The following is a 19,805-nucleotide window of genomic DNA, read 5'->3' as shown; positions in this document are numbered from 1 at the left end:
AATTAGCAGTGAGATAATTAAAGAAAAAAAGGAAATAAGCATGAGAGTCGCACGTGCAAACTGGTCAGTGAGCTCGAGCCCTTATTTGAGATTAGGCTCCGTTAGTTTCGCGGAGATCGAATGATTTGGAAAGTATTTTCCAAAAAAAAAATGATTATTTGTACCCCTTAAAATAATTAACTAATGAAAAATATTTTTATTATCGACGACAATTTAAATATAAATATTTTCGTGAACGATGAAAATATTTTCTTTCTCAAACAATCATTTTTTGGACCCTAAGTTAATTACATCATATCCTTGTTTGAGACAAGTTATATAGGGGTGAGCAAAAGAAACCGCCCAAACCAGGAACCGACCGATTCTAGATAATTCTCTAGGGCCTCGGTCTGATTCTTGGTGATTTTCGGTTTAGTTCTCAATTCTATGTGTAAAACCGTCCACCCGAACCATCCGAACCGGACCGATTCGCTTGAGGTTTACATAATCTCTCTACCTTTCACATAACCTCTTTATTACTCAATCCCTTCCTACTTTTCCTTTTTTCGCCTTTTAACACGAGGCTTGTGTTTTCAAGATTGGCTTTAACCTCTTTGGGTTTGCCCTTCTCTGAAGCATTTGGATTCCTTAACATTTTATTGCATGTGCACATATGACCCATAAGGTGATGTCATGGACAGAGAGAGTTAAAGGGGTGTGCCCATTTTATGCTTGGAAGTAAAATTAAACTTTAAATTAAAGAAGATTAGGAAAGAAGGTGCTCTTATCGTTCTTGTTAATCTAAAGAAGGTGCTCATCTTCAAACTAATAATCTAGTAGAAAAGCATTAGGTGCCTATTAATACAAGGATAAGGAAACACTCTGCACTTTACCCCTCAACTATTGGCAACCTTACACTTAACCCGCTAAACAAAAAGCAAATGTGATTTAACAAGAGAATATAACGACAAATCAAAAAAAATAAAAGAACATGCCACCGATTTCATTGGCACATTCGGGAATCAAGCTGGACTGTCCTGAAACCGATCACCTCTAATTTCATGTCCTCATCTAAAACTTCTTTCTAAACATCTTTACATGTGCTTTTTTTTTTACTTACAACCATAGCCTATAACTATCAACGTGGTGAAAAGCACGTTGCTTATGTCAAATTCCGCATCGAATATCAAGCTTTTTCGAATGTCAATTTCATGTCCTCGTATGGCTTCTCAAAACCGCAAGTCTTCATGGTGTTTTCCTTAGAAGTAAAGCATCGCTCAAACCGCGCATAACGATGTTGTTCATGAGAAATAAGTACTTGGAAATAATTGTGTTTTATTGGACGTCATCTCATATGTGGCACCTTTTGTCTGCTCTTTGTTTCCATGGAAGACCAAACTGTGAACATTTTTTGCCCAATTGATTTCATTTGGAGTTTTCAAGCATCTTGGAGATGCTAGAAGGTATTCTGAGGTCTTTGAATCGGTTCATTCCAAACCATACTCTCTATTATTGCAGTTACTCAAAATTCTTACATATATTAGAGCACAAACTCCACTTTGTATCAGAGCTCATGGTTTATTCGTATCTTTCTAGATTTATTTACTACGCAACATTGGAGTTAAGCAATCCTTTGAGATACTTACGGAAAAAATGTCCTAAATCTTCTGTATTTGCGCCAATTTAGTCCTAAACCTTTATTTGGTGCCAATTCAGTCCTAAACCTTTATTTAGTGCCAATTCAGTCCTAAACTTTTTGTATTGGTGCCAATTCAGTCCTAAACCTTTTTGTCTTTGTGCCAATTCAGTCCTTCCGGTCAATTTTGGCCGGATTTTGATGACGTGGACGCCGGCCGGCCGACGAGTGATCACCAGCGCTGACGTGGACAAATTTTAATAATATTTTAATATTTTTTGAATTTTTATTTATTTTATTTATTTTTTTCCCTCCCCCCCTCAATCCTCCATCCGGTCGCCCCGACCGGCGTCCACGTCAGCAAAATCCGATCAAAATTAGCCGAAAGGACTGAATTAGCACAAAGACAAAAAGGTTTAGAACTGAATTGGCACCAAAAAAAGGTTTAGGACTAAATTGGCACCAATACAAAAGGTTTAAAACTGAATTGGCACCAAAAAAAGGTTTAGAACTAAATTGGCGCAAATGCAAAAAGTTTAGGACTTTTTTGGCACTTTTCCCATATACTTACTATTGCTCTTGCTAAGGCCGCGCACTGGCAACTATTCCGCGCCTGGAATCGATTCTGTCGAAATGATTCTTTTAATTCCGTGCCTTAACCGATTCCGAGTATTTAAAGACGTTTGGTAACGGCCCAAAATTTCTATTACTGAAATAGTAAAAGAGCAGAAAAGTGTTTGGTAACGGCATAAAATTTCTTTTTATTAATAATATTTTAATAATATATTTATATATTTTAATATTTATTTCTTTTCTTTTTTTCTTCTCCTCCTTGGCCATGGGCGGTAAAATATTTTTTAATTAATAATACTTTTATTAAAAATAATTTTTTTATTTTTTTTGCCATGGCCGGTAAAAAATTTCTTTATTAATAATATTTTTATTAAAAAATAATTTTTTATTATTTTTGGCAATGGCCGGTAAATTTTTTTTATTAATAATATTTTTTTTATTTTTTTTTGCCATGGCCGGTAAAATATTTTTTTATAAATATTTTTTTATTAAAATATTTTAATAAAAAATATTTTTATTGAAAATATTTTTTTATTTTTTTTTTGCCATGGCCTGGTCGCCGGCCATAACCGGTAAAATATTTTTTTTATAAATATTTTTATTGAAAATATTTTTTTATTTTTTTTTGCAATGGCCTGGTAGCCGACCATAGCCGGTAAAATATTTTTTTTATTAACATTTTTTTATTAATAATTTTTTTTATTAAAATATTTTTATTGAAAATATTTTTTTCCTTTTTTTTTGCCATGGCCTGGTCGCCGGCCATGGCCGATAAATTTTTTTATTAATAATATATATTTTTTTCATGGCCTAGTAGCTAGCCATGGCTGGTAAAATAAATTTTTTTTTTCATGTCCGGTAAAATATTTTTTTTATTAATAACATTTTTTTATTAAAATATTTTAATCTCGCCATATACGGCGAGGGTGGCCCTCGCGCCGGACATTAGAAGCTACATTAAAAATAAAAAAAAAGAAGAAGAAAAAAAAATTGATTCTCATTTTTGTTCCCAGAATCAAGAAGCTACTTTTTTTTTTATTCTTGATTCTGTTCCAAAACTGATTATGGGATCAATTTTTGGTAAAATTGTGCCCGGGCACAAAAATTTTAACAAACGGATTTCTGTTCCCAAACTGATTCTAGGAACAAAAGAACAGAATCAAACACTATTTGGCAAGTTGCCAAACAGACCCTAATTCTCTAACACCGATTATGAAATAGTGAGGCGAAAATTCTACTACCCTCCTCGGAAGTGGTGCTCGTTTCTCAAAGTTTCCTTCGAACATGATTCTATTTCAAAATTGGCCGCTTTCGACTGAAAACCCCCTAAATTGGCACGTTTCTTTGTTAAAGTTCCATTTATACTTGATTTGTTTTTCTAAACTACCCCCTAAATTTGATAAATTTGGTCCAATCGTTGTTGAAAATAATGGCCGGTGAACGAAAATGCGCTCGTCGTGTGCACGTTTAGCACCTTTCCTCAGGGTATTTTGGTCCAAAAACCACTGTAACTCTAAACCATTCAATTGAATTTAAAAAAAAAAAAACCCACCTCAATTGAACCTACCCTGTAGTTCTCCTACGTAGGGAAAGCGCCTTGTAGGTTCGCTTTTATCATCGACGTTCTCATTACAGCTCTCCTCTCACATCTACAATAATCTTAGATCTCCAACTTTTCGGTCTATGCTGAAGAAAACCCTAACCTTTCATTTTGCTTTTTAAAGTAAGGCCAAGTTTGGGGCTTATTGATGTTTTTGATGAGCATGTGAGCAACACGAGAAAAATGTCCGTTTGCAAACTAAAATGCCCCCGAAGAGGGGGCGGTGTGTTCAGTAAATCGTCGTTATTTTCACACTCTGAAGCCGGGGGTTATTCGCCGGGACAATGACACAAATAGTCTTTGAACTTTCGCTCAATATGCAATTTGATTCCTGAATTTTTAATTTGTTTAACGTATTCCCTAAACTTTAGCCTAATATTCAATGTGGTCCCTAAACTTTTAATTTGTTTAATGTGGTCTCTTCACTTTTGATATATGATCAATTTAGTCCCTGAACTATATGAAAATGTTCAATGTTATTCATGAATTTGAATATCGAACATGTGCTAAAAGTTCAGGGACGGCATTGCATAAATTAAAAGTTCATGAACCACATTGAATATTAAACTAAAGTTCAAGGACTACTTTGAATAAATTAAAAGTTCATGGATCAAATTGCACATTAAACTAAAGTTCATGAATCGTTTGTGCCATTTTTCCTTATCTGTTCAAAGTGATAAAGCTCTTGGGTATTTCGAGAAACGAGTGCCGCTTCGAACGGGAATTCGGAATTTCTCGCCGCTGTCGAGGAATATGGCGACGAGAAAATGTTCGGACCCGATCAAAAGACCAGAGCTTCAGCACGACAACCCTTGACTTTGTGGGACCCGCGTGTGGGACCCGCAACACTAACGGGGTTGCGGCCCCCGCCGGCCCCATGGCCGGAAAAGGATTTCCGGCGCAAACGAGCGGAGGAGGCGAGGCCACGTCACGCCGTCTCGAATTAAAGGGACGTCTCAGTCCCGCGCAGGGAATCCAAAGCCCCGATCGACCCGGGATTTTCATTATGTACGGATAACAGATTGGACGGAAAAAACAGGAACGGAGTCCCCACCAGTCGCCGCCGCCGTCGCCGTCGCCGTCGTCGTCATCCAGGGAGAGAGGGGGGGGGGCAATGGAGAAGATGATGCAGGTGCCGTACGAGGCGACGGTGAAGATGATGCTCGCCTCCCTCGAGCGCAACCTCCTGCCCGACGCCGTCATCCGGCGGCTCACCCGCCTGCTCCTGGCCGGCCGCCTCCGCTCCGGCTACCGCCCTTCCGCCGACCAGCAGCTCTCCGACCTCCTCCACTTCGCGCACTGTACTCTCTCTCTCTCTCTCTCTCCCTCTCTATCGCCACTCACGTCGGCTCGATTCGTGATTCTTGTACGAAACGATTGAGCTCGATATAAGATGATTGAACTCGATTGATGATGGATGAGACGGTTCGATGAGCGGTTTATAGTTTTTTTTTTCAACAGAGCTTTAGCTCGTGCTGTTCCTGCGCGTTCTTCGAATTTCAGCCTCAACTTGTTCGCTGATGGTCAAGTTTCAAGTTTTTTCTCGTTTGGCCGCTTGCTGTCGTTTCAACTCCGCAATTTGTAAAACTGATAATGAAATTCGTGTCATAGCGGGATAGATGAGAGGGAGCACAAGAAGAATGAAAGGGGGAATTTTTTTTTTATTGATAATCTCATCTTGTACATGATCTCTTCTGTGGAAGAGATGATGCACTTTGAGCTTTACATTGGTTGGAACTGCTGTATGCTGCTTCGTGTGTTTGATAGTATGGGGTAAGTTTGATGAATTGCTCCGTTCATATCCCGGGTCCGAAACTCCGCGATTCCTTGCAGCTCTGAAAGAGATGCCTATCGCTATCACAACGGAGAAGCCCAAGGAACAGCATTATGAGCTTCCCACTTCATTCTTCAAACTAGTGCTCGGCAAGCATCTCAAATACAGGTACTTCTTTCTGTCCAGGGATATGACTCGATTGATTCATATAGAAACAATCTTGTCCAGAAGTAAGAATGCCATGGCAAACTAGACCTCTTGAAGGCACTTCTTAATTTGTATTCTTGAAATCAGAAGAGAGAATCTTTGCTAAGTTATATGTACATGCAGAGCACATGGGTCTTCACTTAGAGTGATGTCCTGTGACGGAGGAACTGAGTATAAGATAAAGTTCGCCTGCAAAAGATATCCGTATCTTGCTGTCAGTCAGCTGCAAGCCTGAAACTAAGTTTTTATTATTAATTTGAGTTGATGGACAGTCCACTTCGAAGAAACCGTCCGTGTGTTCTCAGTCCTCATGGGCTGATCTTTTACATGTATGAACTAGTGCAGCTGCTGTTATTTCACCGACAAGTCGATGACCTTGGAGGATGCTGAAAAGGCAATGCTGGAACTCTACTGTGAGAGATCCCAGTTGAAAGATGGCCACACAGTTCTGGATGTGGGATGTGGATGGGGCTCACTGACTCTGTATGTAGCACAAAATTACAGTAATTGCAAGATTACGGGAATTTGCAACTCGACAACACAAAAAGCATACATCGAAGAGCAGTGCCGGTATGGGTGTTGTCTATGACACCATACATTGTTAAATGCACGTTAATTTTGGGGAATAATATAAGAGATGTAAAATGTTTTGCAACATGAACAATTTTTCGATCTGGCTATCTGCTGCACTGAGGAGAATGGACTAAAGTTGTTACTCCAATTTTCATAGGAATCTTCAGTTGCAGAATGTAGAGATCATTGTTGCTGATATCAGCACACATGAAATGGAAGCTTCATATGATCGAATATTCTCTATCGAGATGTTTGAGGTTTGTCCTTTCTCGCTGACTTTAGTGGCTGGATACATCAGATGTTAACAGTAATATTGGAGAACGTTTTAAATTTTCTTAATGCAGCATATGAAGAACTATAAGGATCTTCTCCAGAAAATTTCAAATTGGATGAAAGAGGATGGCCTTCTTTTTGTTCATCATTTCTGCCATAAAGCATTTGCATACCATTTTGAGGTACAACTGTAATTCAGTTAGATGTCTCTGTCTGAGATAAAAGATCACCATCCTCATTTTTGGATAAAGTCGAAATCCTTCATCCCATAGGAAGAGGAACTTTCACCCTTTAATTCTCTTGCAGGACGTAAATGAAGATGACTGGATTACTAGATACTTCTTCACTGGTGGTACAATGCCCTCAGCTAACCTGCTCCTTTATTTTCAGGTAATTTTTTCACATTACTATATTAGAAATTAGGCAGATTTTTTGGTTCTCTGGTCTGATAATTTCAGGTGATGTTTTCCATTTTGCAAAAAGGAGTTTCTGAGCTGAATCTCTTAGCTTTTGCGTACATTAGCCTTTGAAGAACCTGATGATGTGATACTATAGAAACTACAACTGTTCATGACAAAAGATTCTTTGTGTTTGTCCTTACTATCTGTGAGAACAAATCAACATCAAATCTTTTGAACTTGTCATTTCACCATCCTAGGGATAATCTCTCAGAAATTATAAATCACTCGGAAACTTAATCAGCCTCGAGCTAAAAGGGTTGAGGAAAACCTAGAAAGACAGAAGGAGATAATGAGAAAAGAAATAGAGCACTTAGACCTTTCAGGAGACTTGAAACAGAATAGAAAAGAAACAGCATAAAAGGAGCTATATAGATCAGGGGCTTAGTTTGCTTTTGTTTGCGAGAAACTTAATTTACTCTCCATTCTTAGTGGACATTGATATTCTCTTTGGGGCAATGTTACTTGAAGTTTTGAAGTTAATGCTGATTGGCTCTGCTGAGTTCAGTCTCTAAACACAAGGCTCTCAACCTACTGTAGACATGATACTGTCAAATGCAAATGAATTATGTGCAGGATGACGTTTCTGTTGTGAATCATTGGCTGGTCAATGGGAAGCATTATGCACAGACGAGGTAAACGAAAGACATCCATTATCATGTATGATGTATAGATGGTGTGGCTAAGAAGTTTCTGAATATTAATCAAGCTCCATTTTCCAATCCAAGCAAATTTTTTATGCTACTGGTCCCTTTCGTGCGCATTTGATTAAAAAAAATATTGCTCCGTACAGTGAAGAATGGCTCAAGAGAATGGATAAGAATTTGGCTTCAATCAAGCCCATCATGGAGGGTACTTATGGCAAGGAACTAGCTGTCAAGTGGACCGTCTACTGGAGAACATTCTTCATCTCTGTTGCGGAACTATTTGCATACAACAACGGAGATGAGTGGATGGTAGCACTTTTCCTGTTTAAGAAGAAATGAGTTTGTTTGTCTTTCCATCGTTTTGAAGGGTACGTGTTTAAGGATAGCTCGAGGCCTAAGCCAACGCGCATAATTCTGGTTCGGCAGCACATGATAACGAACTCTCTATCATTTTTTGCAAGATGAATTAGATTCGCAACCGAATAAATTGCAGGCAGATCTTGTTATTTTGCTTGATGACTATGTAGGAGGGGATTTGAAGCGGTCGAACATAGCGAATCAACCGTATTTGCGTTCTGCACATGTATGGAGTTCTTAGTTCCATGTTCTTTGTGAATCCCAGTCTCGGTGTAGGACACTATTCCGAGCAAATCCGATTGATTTCGGCCATCCGATAGTATCCGTGCAAAAACCGAGTTGTGGCCATATCCAGCAATTATCCAACCAGTAGCCATTTTGTGGTTATGGACTGCTAGTGCTATTCATTAGCAGGCTCAATGGAGTTTCGATGAGTTGAAAGATAGAACTGTCGTTGCCACCATTCACCGATCAGTGTTGAGGAGTTCACTCGTTAGTGAAACTTGAAGAGTTTCAACTTATTTAGCGGTGTTGCTTGAGAAAGGTTTTCTGTGGTCGTTCGAGAAATTGATACACTGGAAGTCTTAAAATTTATCGTCGAATCATTCTATTAATTCTGTCACTTAATGAAAAATGTTGACGTCGCTTTTTTAATACTTTATCTATCTTACGTGGCAATGACACTGTCAAATCATAAAACATAAGGCTAAAACAACATCGTTTTAATTCAAATATAATTTTTAACACAAATTACATTTAAATTAAATTTTAATTATAAGCTAAATTATAACAAATTAAAAAAAAAAAAGGAAGGAAGAGAAAACAGCATGTGCTGCAAGCCCTCGCCGCCGGCGCCCCTCGCCATTGCCAGGAAGGGCCGGTGAGGGCGGGAGATGGACGGCGGGGGGCAGCGGGAGTGGCTGCGCTTTTAAGTTGTTGGACTTAAAAAGCACGAGTGGAAAACTTTTAAGATATAATAATCCATCCAAATTGCCCCAGATTTCAACACTCACGTAATTGACCAGCGTCCCCCGCACGCACGCACGCAGGCGAAAGCTCTGCGCTTTGGCGCTTCCATGGCCGATCCCTACTACGCTTACGCTGCTCCCGCCGCAGACCGAGGTACCTCGTCTCTTCCGCCGGACTTTCGATCCCCCCGTCGACGGCCGACGAATCTCGTCGTTTCTTCGTCTCGTCTGATCAGCCCGAGCAAAAAGCTCCGGACTTTCTTACCCCAGAAAGAGAGAAAAGAACCAGAAAAGGTTCCGACTTTTCCCTCGGGAATCGATCAAAAGGCATTGCTTCGAGATGGGTCGGAGCTTTCGTTGTTTTTTTCTGGTCGCAACACTGCTCGGTATTGACGTGTGATCGCCGTAGTTTGGAGCTCCATGTCTCCGTTCGATTCGTGTGGCGTAGAATGTTGATCTGACCTCCTCGGCTGGGGTGTGTTTTATTGAGGATTTTAAGCGGTCGATTGTACGAGATAGCCCTTTTTGTTGTTTGCCCTTTTGGGTTTGGTTAGATATGCTTTGTGGGGTGGGTTCTGTTTGGTCTTGTGTGCTTCTGTTAGGGGAACATGAAACTGGCATTCTGTGGTTCTGATGGTGGTAGTATCCCACTGCACTAAATTGTTCTCTGGATAATGAATTTGAGCTAATTGGTTGCAAAAACTTGCCGGCGTAGCAGGGTTTAGGACGCAGGGTTTTGTACTGCAATGCTCTGTTCAGTTTGGTTGAGGTCGAATTGTTTCGAGCGCAAAGATTGTCTGTTGTGCCATTATTTTTCCGTTCGAAAGCAGCACGAGCATTCAGGCTATATCTTCCTCTGCATTTTAAGCTACTGCGTACCCACTTTGTTTCACCTTTATTAAAAAGAAGGAACGGTTTGCATTTTAGTCTTTAGAAGAAGATGGATAGTGCGATCATCAGATCAAGATTGTTGGTGCAAAAAGAAGAAAAGAGACTGTAGTTTTATCCTGCAAAATACACGTGTACGATCAATTAATACCGTGATTTAGATGTCTTGAAGAAATTCTTATATCCTTTTAGGAAGACTTGGGTTGAAGATTGCCTGTATGCAGTAATGACCCTGCAATACCACTGATCACTGTGGCCGAGTAAGGAAAAAATTTAATAAGCCATAATAAATCGAAACAATGCCACTTTTATCTGAATCACAACAGTATTAATTGGAATATCCGAGTATTTTTGTTTTACTAAATTGAACCTCATGTCGATCTTTTCCTTTTGTAGTCTCCACTATCAAACGCTGATCCTAACTGTTGCATCATTGATTTTTCTCTAATTATGTTATGCCAGCTACTGTTGCCAGGGCAAGTTTTCCTGGCTATTTGTCATCTGAGACGCCATCATTAGCATCTCATCATGCATTCGGCTATGAAGATCTACGCGCTTTTCCTTCAGATGCTTTGCAGAAAGATGTAATGACTTAGCTATAGTTTCATAGCTCTTACAATAAGGTTGTTGGGAGAATTGAACTCATAGGTTCTAAATTCAGGTAAATCCAGTAAGACCAGGGACATATGGCATAGATGATATTCTAGGAAGTGGGATACGTCCTGAACCTGGAACCGGACGATTAGCAGCTGGCACAAGCCTTAAGGGCTATTCAACTCCTTTAGAAGATCCAGTACTTCATCAAAGGCAAGACTTTTCAGCAGGCGAAAGGTCAAGTTCCTTGAGGAATGTTGACAGCTTGACAGCACCCACAAGAGAATCGAATATCTTGTTTGTCCATGGTCTTCCAACTGACTGTACCAGAAGAGAAGTAGGCCGTATCCTTTTGATGATTGCATGCTTTATCGAAATAGGTTACCTGTATTCCATTGCCTCAACTGAAGTTTTTACAGATGGGGCATCGGGCATCATATTGGTGCTGCGATAGTTCAGTTACATGTCCAATTAAGGATATGACTTAGTTGATCATTCAGTTTTGACATGGCTGTTGCTTATTTTTGGAGGGAGCATATATTCCCTATCCATTTTCATCGGAAACAAAAGATCTAGTCCTTCTTGCCAATGGTTGCAAAATCTCCCTGTTCAGTCATTTGTAACTTCCTGACTTAAAGCGGTAGATATGTTTCGACCATTTTATGGCTTCAAGGATATCAGAGTTATCCATAAGGAGGCCAGACGTGTAAGTGTAACTTTGCCTATTTGGTTAATATTTACTCTTTTATCATGCTTAAAATTTCCAAATGGTGGACAATGTTCGACAGCTTTAAATGGAGCCTGTATGTTAATGTTCTTTCTTCTTCTTCTTCTTTTTCATGTGTATTTACCTATAATTTTGGCATAAATCCTTGGACTATTCTTTCTTTTTTCCCCAGACTCCTTCCTTCTGCCTCCTCCTCTCCAGTTGCCCCATCACCAATCTCTGTCAACTTTCTATTCCACCGACTGTATCATGAATCTTATCATATGTGATTCTTCGAAATTTGAGAATCTCTCTCCTTCTTATTCCAGAATATTGGTTGAGTACTTGTATGACTGCTTGAAAACTAGATTAACCCAACTCATGAGGAATTTCTCCTGGATCCTTCACGGATTCACTATATATACAAGCAATTCATATTGACCAATCCTATCCTGATTTTCTGCCTAATTGGCATCCTGATCTCAACTATTTATGTTGTTATTTGGTGTTTTAGCAGTTAAAAGTTGTCGTGTCATCGGTATTTGTTGCAGAGTGGAGATCGGGCTTTGGTGTTGTGCTTTGTTGAGTTTGTGGATTCCAAATGTGCTTTCACAGCTATGGAAGCCCTTCAAGGTACAACTTGTCAATCAATTACTCACAGAATATTTGCAGTTATTTTATGACTACATTATTGAAGTCTTGGGAGAAAGAAGAAAACTGCATTTTGATCCCTGAAGCATGTCCCTTAAGTGACCGACTTTTTTAGTCAACCAATCTATTATCCTATGTTTGTTACTGCGTGCTGTATCTAGAGCCCTTTGTTAATATAACCTAACAGCTACGTTTGGTCATCAAGGATTTTTTGTGGGATAGGATATATTCGGATAAGATGAAGGTTGGATAGGATAATGATGAGATTTGTACTATCTTATGCAGTGTTCAGTAAATATTTGGATATAACGTGGATATAACACAAATTTCTCTCTTCCTCCTCCACCTTTTTGCTATCGTCATTAACTCAACATTGCTGTTGCCTTTCGCTGTGACCTGTCAAGCCGCCGTTGACATCACCTCACCTCATCAGCTATAGTTAGTTGTCATCTTGTACCAATTGTTGCCCAGTTATCCACCCATGGTGCCCAATCGGCCACCATTTCTGTCTCATCTCTAGTCCCTGAAAGTAGATCCCTGGTGCATGGAAGAGATGGGCCGCGAAGGTCTTCCATTTGTTCTGCCCTCTGAAGAGCACGGACATGTTGTACTTCCATTGATGAGTCGAAGTAGAATACAGAATTCGTGGCTTGATTTCTTTGATTCCCATGAGCACAATGCGTGATTGAGTGAGAGACTACAAAAAAGGTGGAACCTTTGCCTTGCAGATGAAGTGTGTATGTAACAGGGAGGATGCACAAGTTGTAAATGAAAAGGGATGATAAATGAAAGCCCCACCCTCACACCAGAGTTGGACAAATGCGGAGATGTTGATCGGGAAGCTCTGATTGGGGAACACGATCATTTGGCCACCAATGTGGCGGTGGTTGGAGGTGACAACAACGGCACCGTGGTCGGAGGCGATGAAGATTGGCTGTCGTGGTGGTCCTCGTGCGGTAGCCGGCATAAACCATGGACATGAGAACTCCTATCCACCATCGCCCCCCCCCAAACAAATAAGATTGGTTAATTCGGGTTATGTCCCTCTTCTATCTGGCCCTATTCTGTCTTGAACGCAATTAAACACCGGATAGGATAAAATCCTGACTTTTTCCTGGCCACCAAACGTAGTTTTATAACTGTTTTAGTCAGCTAACCTATCTTCCCGTGTTTATTACTGTATGTTGTATTTAGAGTCCTCTGATAATATAGCCTAACAAGAGCTTGTTGGATTTTTGGCAGGTTACCAGTTCGATGACAAGAAACCAGACTCCCCAGTCTTGAGGATTCAATTTGCACACTTTCCTCTCCGTCTACCCTCTGAAAAAATGATGTAGAATGGCTAGAAAGCCAGGTCTGATCTGAGCAAATGGATGTGATAGTGATCAATCTGTAATGTGTTACCCGATGACGTGTAGACTAGTGTGCATATCTCTGATTTTGCTAGCTTCACATCACTGGGCCGTTGGAGCTAAGGATAGAAGCAGGAATGAGTTTTTCCTTTTATATGACTTGACCTATACTTGATCAAACTGTTCGTGAATATCACAAAAGAGAATTTTCTGTCTGATGTTCTTGTAAAGGAAACAGAAATTTCACTGTGGTCTTGATGATTATTCAGGATGAGTGCAAGATCTTGTCAAGCTTAAGCGTGCTCCCTTTCAATCCCCACCAAGTAAATTCCTCTTAAATATAAAGACACGATAGTCATTCTTGAGGAAGGACGCATTGTTCGGATTTGTGTGGTGAGACTAGTATGGACTCGTTCACATCAGGTTGTTTCATTGGTCTTCTTTGTATGGACTTGCCAATTCTTCCAGAGGAAATTATGGCATGAGATATGCCGGTCACAATAAGGGACTGGTACATACATGCAAAAATGAAAAAATGTCATGATTCAGACCTACTTTGAAGGCGACTTAAATGAATATTGAGTGGAGTGGATGTTGCAGCACTAACATATTTGTGCCAATTCATTCTTTGCAGCGTTTGATGCTGTCATTCAAGTCAAGCACCCTAGAGAAAGTGACAGGAAGATAATAAGTCAAGGGTTCTCCAAGTCCAAGCTGTGGACTCTGAGACACCATTTAGTTATTGCTCTAATAACTACATTTCTCATGTGAAACACGAACCGAAAGCATAACCTGCAACATTAACTAGGCCTTTGTAAGATGCTATTGGCCATTTCTCGATCTCAGTACAGCCTATTCTGATTGATATTACAAAAGTGGAGGAAGAAACGAAACATTTTTCCAATTTACATTATCCTTGTCTTGCTCAAACCCGGTAATAGAATCTACAATTCAACTTCCTTTTCTTTTCTCAGTTCTATTTTCTTTGCCGAAACAGATTCATTTGATGAATACAAGATTTGAAGGCATCGTTGACCTCGCTGTTCATCTGGGAATACAGACCACAAGAGTTAAAGAGATATCTAGCAATGAACCTATTAAAACAGTTCTCACTGGCTCTGATGGAACTGACTAACGCACGAAACTGAAGCTAGAGTTCCCCTATGGACATCTTCACTATTGTAAGCTAATCCCCAACTGAAACTTAGAATGCTGGTTCATGATCACAATGACAACAGTTGAAAAACGTAAGCGTCCTTATAAACTCGCGGAGGATGATATTCAGGAGCTCCATTTGCGAAAATTAGAGATCATCAGTGAACTTGCTGCATTATGAGGAAATGACTGCGCGAAAACTAGAGATTCAACATCAGCGCTGCCTATTGCTTCTGTTAATTCCCTAAGTAATCGGCTTTTAGAAACGACTTGAAAATTTTACTCGGAAAGAATGAACTTGAAATGGTTATTATAGGGTCTGCAAATGAAAGTCGTGAAATGCAAAGCCGTTGGAGGTAAAAAAAAAACACTTGGAACGCGGAGAATTAGCCCTCGCAATGTCGCCGAGGTTTACCACATTTCATCAAGCAAACGATAGCCATAAAACCAAATGATTGAGAATTCAAAATGACTCCCCTTGGAAGACGATAAAAGAACTTTAGGATGACAAAATAGAACAGTCCGAGTTATTTCTTTCTGCGAATGACATGTATCGAGTTGAGGAAAGGAAAGAGGAAAGCAGAGCAGTGCATACTCGGTTGAAATTGTAGCCGATGCTTTAAATTCTTTTCGTTGTTAGCTTGTTATTGATTAATCAATAGATATCAGCACAGTATGTCTCCATATGCTTGAACTTAGATGCAGAAGAATACTGAATCCACAAAAAGCTGATTAGCTCAAGATACTTTCATTCGAACTAAAATTACTCCGCTCTAGCGATGAAGATTAGCTGAGCTCGGAAATGGGAACGTGAGAAGAGGAATAATGAGATGAAAAGAAAATGAGCACAATTGGCTTTAGAAAAGTAAATGCGAATGCGATGCCTCTCTTAGTTTTTCGGATAATAAGCTGAGGAAAAGCACATTTCTGGTGCGCCAGAGTCAAAGGACTTCTAGTTTCCAAGTAGCTCAGTCCCTTGTGATTCATACATAAGCAGCCATACAGCACTAGAAACTCAAATGACTTGTCAGTGCTTATACAGAGAGAAGTCGCAAGAAGTAGCATATGAGATGAAACTGACCATGATCTAGCAGTGAAGAGATGAGTTTCCCCATTCCATCAATCCAGAGTTCTTGCAAACAGAGAATATAAAATGCGATAATCTATAAGAGAAAAGCCCTGCGCAAATAAAGAATCCAACGAAGTCAAATTTCATTCGACTGTTTTTTTTTTTTCGGTAATTCAAGTGTGTAATCACGATTTGCAACATTTTCCTTCGATTCAACCTGTATAACATAGAGCTTATGAATATCATCCGCTTGTGGAAGGGGGCAAGAGCATCTCTTTTACACAGCTCCTCCAACAAATCATGATGAATAATTGTCGTGTAAGACTACAACAAAGTATGAAAGAAAGCGAATTCCAAAGAATAGCCATCTCAAAAGTTTAAAAAGAAAGAAAAGTAAAACGAAAATAAGAATAAGAACCAGCTGTGACTGTTCGTTCTACAGAAAAGCAGTCCCCGCGAGGCCGTGGTGCAAGAGGTTATGGGCAATAGAATCCCTAGCCTTCATCGAGCTCATTGATCTCAAAGCTACCTCGGGGACCATCTCATCATCTATGAGCTCAAATCCTAGTGCTGGGTTCATTTCCTCGCCTTTCATTTCACAGATATTGTGCAGAACACAGCATGCTCCAAGAACCACGGGCAAATCCTGAAGCTTCACTTCCGTTCGTTTCTGCAAGCAACTCCACCTCGCTTTCAACCTCGCAAACGCGTCTTTGGCCACCCTCTGGACCTCGCCGATTTTCTCATTAAATGCGTGTTGAGTCCATGTCAAATTTTGCTGCGTGTAAGGCACCAAAACCCAATCCAATAGCGGGTACCCCGAATTACCGACGATCCAAACGCCCTTCAATAGCCCCCCATTGGCCCTCTGGTGAAGCGCAGACTTCTCCAACACCTGTTCATCGGGCATCGAACCGGGCCAACCGATACAAACGTCAGTAAACACCCCTTTAGGGTCGACCACGCCTTGCAAAGTGATCGAATACGAGGTCTTCTGATTCCGCTCCGTGTGCCGTTTATTGAAATAAGCAGCCACGCTAATCTTAGGCGCGATAATGGGGATATGGGTCGTGTACATGGACCCAACGACATTGGGTATCCCCGAAATCGATTCATACTCATCCTTAATCTTCCTCAGCTTATCCTCATCAGGCCATTGCAAGTACTTGGGCATCAACACGGTCCTAATAGCTGAACAGACCTCAAGAACCAACTTATGACAAGTCGAAATGCCCAGACCGAACCTTTTCGAGACTAGCCGGAGCGGCTCGCCCGTGGCCAACCTCCATAAGCAGACCGCCACCCGTTGCCGGACCGGGATCGCGCTCCGCAATGTCGTGTCCTCCTTGGCGATAACCGAATTCAGCTCCTCGCAGATCATGTCGAAGGTCGATTTCCCCATCCGAAAGGCTTTCTTGAACTCCTCCTCGGGGTAGTCAGGCCTATTGCACTCATCCCACCAAGCATTCGACCTGTCCTTGACCCACAGCCTCCTCTGATGGCCGCCCCCGCTCTCCCCGCTCCCTTTCTTGACCCCCTTCTTCCCCGAATCAGCCTCGCACGCGACGGCGCCGGTGACGGCCACCGCCCCGGCCAGCGACCGCCCCTTCTTCCGCCTCGCCCGGTCCAGCTCCTCCACCTCCGTGTAGTAATCGTCGACTTTGGAGTAGTAATCCGCCATGGCCTTGGCCTTCTTCTTGTGATGGGTGTCGAACAGCTGCTTCTCCTCCCGGGAGGCCCTGTCCCGCTCTTGATCGTCCTGCTTCTCCTGCTCCTCCAGCAGCAGCAGAGAAGTGAGGATACCCTTCAGCTCCTTCTTCTTGCTACCGCCCCCATCAGCAGCAGCAGCAGCAGCAGCGCCCCCGCCCCCGCCCCCGCCCTCCTCCTCCGCCCCCCCGCCGCCCCCGCCGCCGCCCTCTCTCCTCCGGCGCCGCCTGGCCGTGGCGGTGGAGGCGGTGGTGCTGGGGGTGGTCTCGCTCATTGGGTCGGGCGGCGACCCGAAGGAGGTGTGGAGCAAGGTGAGGATGTAGGAGAAGTCTTGTGGGCCGGTGAGGGAACTGAGTTTCATAAAGAGAGATTAAGGAGGTTCAGAGGTTTTGCAACTTTTCGAAGGCGACTGATTGATGATTGTTGCTGCTGCTGCTGCTGCTGCTGCTGCTGTTCTTCTTCTTCTTCTTTGATGTTTGTGTGGGTCGAGAAGGTGGGAATTGAACTTGGAATTATAAGATGTGGGGCGTGGTTTTTCTGGGGTCCTTTTGGACATATACGAGGCGGTGGTGTGAACGGGGAGGAGGACGGTGTCGTTGTTGTTGATTGTTGGGAAGTTAACACCCGCGAACTCATGACTATATATATATATATATAATGATTTGCTCCTTACGTTGGGTTCGGATCCGGTGCGGACGGGCGCGCGGTCGCCGTGGTGGAGCCCCGCCCCCCGGGGGCGGGAAAATAGAAATGGATTTTATAAGACTTTTATATGGTACGAATTACCTTCTTCTTTTTTTTCCTTCTTCTTCTTTCCACCGGGCATTGGACGCAATGAAAATGCAGACTAAAAAGGGCAATTCCGTCTTTCTTTTTTTTTTTGGGTTCCGCGCAAGGAAAATTCAAGCATACGGCGTGATTCGTTCAGAGTTATTTCGGTCCGCCTCACGAGTCATCACGTTCCTATTTGTTTGGACGGACGGGCACGCGCGAAGACGTATCCGAAACGTTTTTCCTTTCCTGTATTTTTCGGCCAAGAGATGGATTTCTTTTATTTCCCCCCCTTTTTTTTAAACTTTAATTGAGCCCTCGATCAAAGCTGGCAAATGTAGACCCGGGGAGACGGCCAGGTCAGCGGCGGTCGTTGAGGGGCCCCCGGGGGGGGGGGGGGGTCCGCGACGTGGCGGGACGGGATTGGGTAGAGGGCGCGAGAGGTCCCGTGGGGGCGCGCGGCAGGGGATCACTTTGAGAGGCGGATAGAGGTTAGAATAGAGACAGCGGGAGGCGGAGGAGGAGGAGGAGGAGGTGTGAACGCGGTTTTGGTGTGCGGGGGGTGGGGGTGGCGGTGGTTGGTGCTGGACGGTGACTTCCTTCTCTCTCTCTCTCTCTCTCGTGTTTTCAACACACGCGGTTTTTTGGATCCCAAGAAATCCCCCCCCGCCCAAAAAAAAAATTATTAATTAAAAAAAAATAACTCCCAACGACTTTTTTTTCTTTTCATTACGAGATCTCGATCCACCTCCCCCCACCCCCCCCCCCCCCCCCCACACACACAAATATCTAAACGGTCCTGAATTTCTGGCTCAATGTGTAATGTGAATCCTGAATTCCGGCTCAACATGTAATGTGAACCCTGAACTCTCAATTTGTTCGATATAGTCCCTGAATTTTAGTCTGGTGTCCAATGCAGTACGTGGACTTTTAAACTTGTTCAATATGGTCTCTGAAACTTAATGAAAATGTTCGATATTGTCCATCTATTAATTTAAGTACAGGGATAGTATTAAACATTTTCATATTGTTTAGGGACCTCACTGAATGTGTACCGAAAGTTTATTGACCATATTGAACAAATTAAAAGTTTATAGACCACACTACACACTGTGCTAAAGTCTATGAATTATTTTGTGTCGCTATCCCTTTCGTGAACGAGGGACTCGAAACGAATCCTCGGCCCGAGCGAGAGGTCCCGAATTCAAACCCGTTCTGCACCCGGACGATGGATGCCGGGCTGCTGAACGTACGTGACGGGTGGTGTTGATTCCCGGGCGCGAGCCTGTTCTCTAATTTCTTCTCCGTTCACTTTGAAATCTCGAACGGATCGGGTTCGATTTTTAGATTTTGAATTCGGGGATAAGCTCCACACGATCGATTGGATAGCAGGGGTAGGGAGTAACTCCTCTTGGATCTCCACATGAGGGGTACTTTTCCGATGTGGGGAATGGTCCATAATTGCGCTAGGCGCAACTTGTGCAAGAAAGCTTGGACAATCTGACCTTCTCGTGGAGGCCGCAATCTTTCAATTTACAAGACAACAACCGCCGAAAAAAGGCGGGTGTGAACGTGAATCCTAATGTCCGGCGTATGTTGTTTTTTAAAGACTTCAGACGAAGACTTTGGTGCGAAAGGGAAAAATCCATAATTTAAGGGGGGGCCGCGGGGGCGGCGCTTTACGAGTGGGAGTCCTTGCCCGATGCATGTGGACGAGACGAGACGAGACGATCTGGAGTCCATATGCAGGGATTCGATCGATCGGAAAGCTCGAATGCCCCGTGTTTAGAAAACCGATTAGGTTAGAAGGCCGAATTAGATCTGGAAACCCTAACAAAGCTCGATCCTCTGACTATAATTCACGGGT

The 19,805-nt window shown here is 42.1% G+C and overlaps 3 protein-coding genes across 4 annotated transcripts; 2 read left to right on the top strand and 1 right to left on the bottom strand.

Moving 5' to 3' along the window:
* Positions 1 to 4,756: 4,756 nt before the first annotated feature.
* Positions 4,757 to 8,336, top strand: LOC115671342 ((S)-coclaurine N-methyltransferase-like). 2 transcript variants are annotated; one of them, XM_030592888.2, is made up of 8 exons: positions 4,757 to 5,089; positions 5,622 to 5,730; positions 6,115 to 6,339; positions 6,500 to 6,599; positions 6,687 to 6,797; positions 6,922 to 7,005; positions 7,650 to 7,708; positions 7,867 to 8,336. In XM_030592888.2, the coding sequence occupies exons 1-8, from the start codon at positions 4,903 to 4,905 to the stop codon at positions 8,057 to 8,059; spliced, it is 1,068 nt and encodes a 355-aa protein (XP_030448748.1). In that variant the 5' UTR covers positions 4,757 to 4,902; the 3' UTR covers positions 8,060 to 8,336. The 2 variants fall into 2 exon arrangements, with proteins under 2 accessions (XP_030448748.1, XP_056176911.1); XM_056320936.1 differs by lacking the exon at positions 6,687 to 6,797.
* Positions 8,337 to 9,042: 706 nt separating this feature from the next.
* Positions 9,043 to 13,527, top strand: LOC115671319 (nuclear speckle RNA-binding protein B-like). Its single transcript, XM_030592856.2, has 6 exons — positions 9,043 to 9,199; positions 10,396 to 10,517; positions 10,595 to 10,871; positions 11,172 to 11,233; positions 11,785 to 11,866; positions 13,127 to 13,527. The coding sequence occupies exons 1-6, from the start codon at positions 9,154 to 9,156 to the stop codon at positions 13,219 to 13,221; spliced, it is 684 nt and encodes a 227-aa protein (XP_030448716.1). The 5' UTR covers positions 9,043 to 9,153; the 3' UTR covers positions 13,222 to 13,527.
* Positions 13,528 to 15,642: 2,115 nt separating this feature from the next.
* Positions 15,643 to 17,600, bottom strand: LOC115671315 (protein ALP1-like). The gene has a single exon (XM_030592849.2). The coding sequence runs from the start codon at positions 17,526 to 17,528 to the stop codon at positions 15,897 to 15,899; it is 1,632 nt and encodes a 543-aa protein (XP_030448709.1). The 5' UTR covers positions 17,529 to 17,600; the 3' UTR covers positions 15,643 to 15,896.
* Between the last annotated feature and the right edge of the window lie 2,205 nt (positions 17,601 to 19,805).

The sequence above is a fragment of the Syzygium oleosum genome, unplaced genomic scaffold, assembly GCF_021117445.2.
Source record: "Syzygium oleosum isolate NSW1041296 unplaced genomic scaffold, Sole_v2.1 Sole_v2.21, whole genome shotgun sequence".
Lineage (NCBI taxonomy): Eukaryota > Viridiplantae > Streptophyta > Magnoliopsida > Myrtales > Myrtaceae > Syzygium > Syzygium oleosum.
The sequence above is the reverse complement of the archived record's forward strand: the minus strand, read 5'-3'. Positions and strand labels throughout refer to the sequence as shown.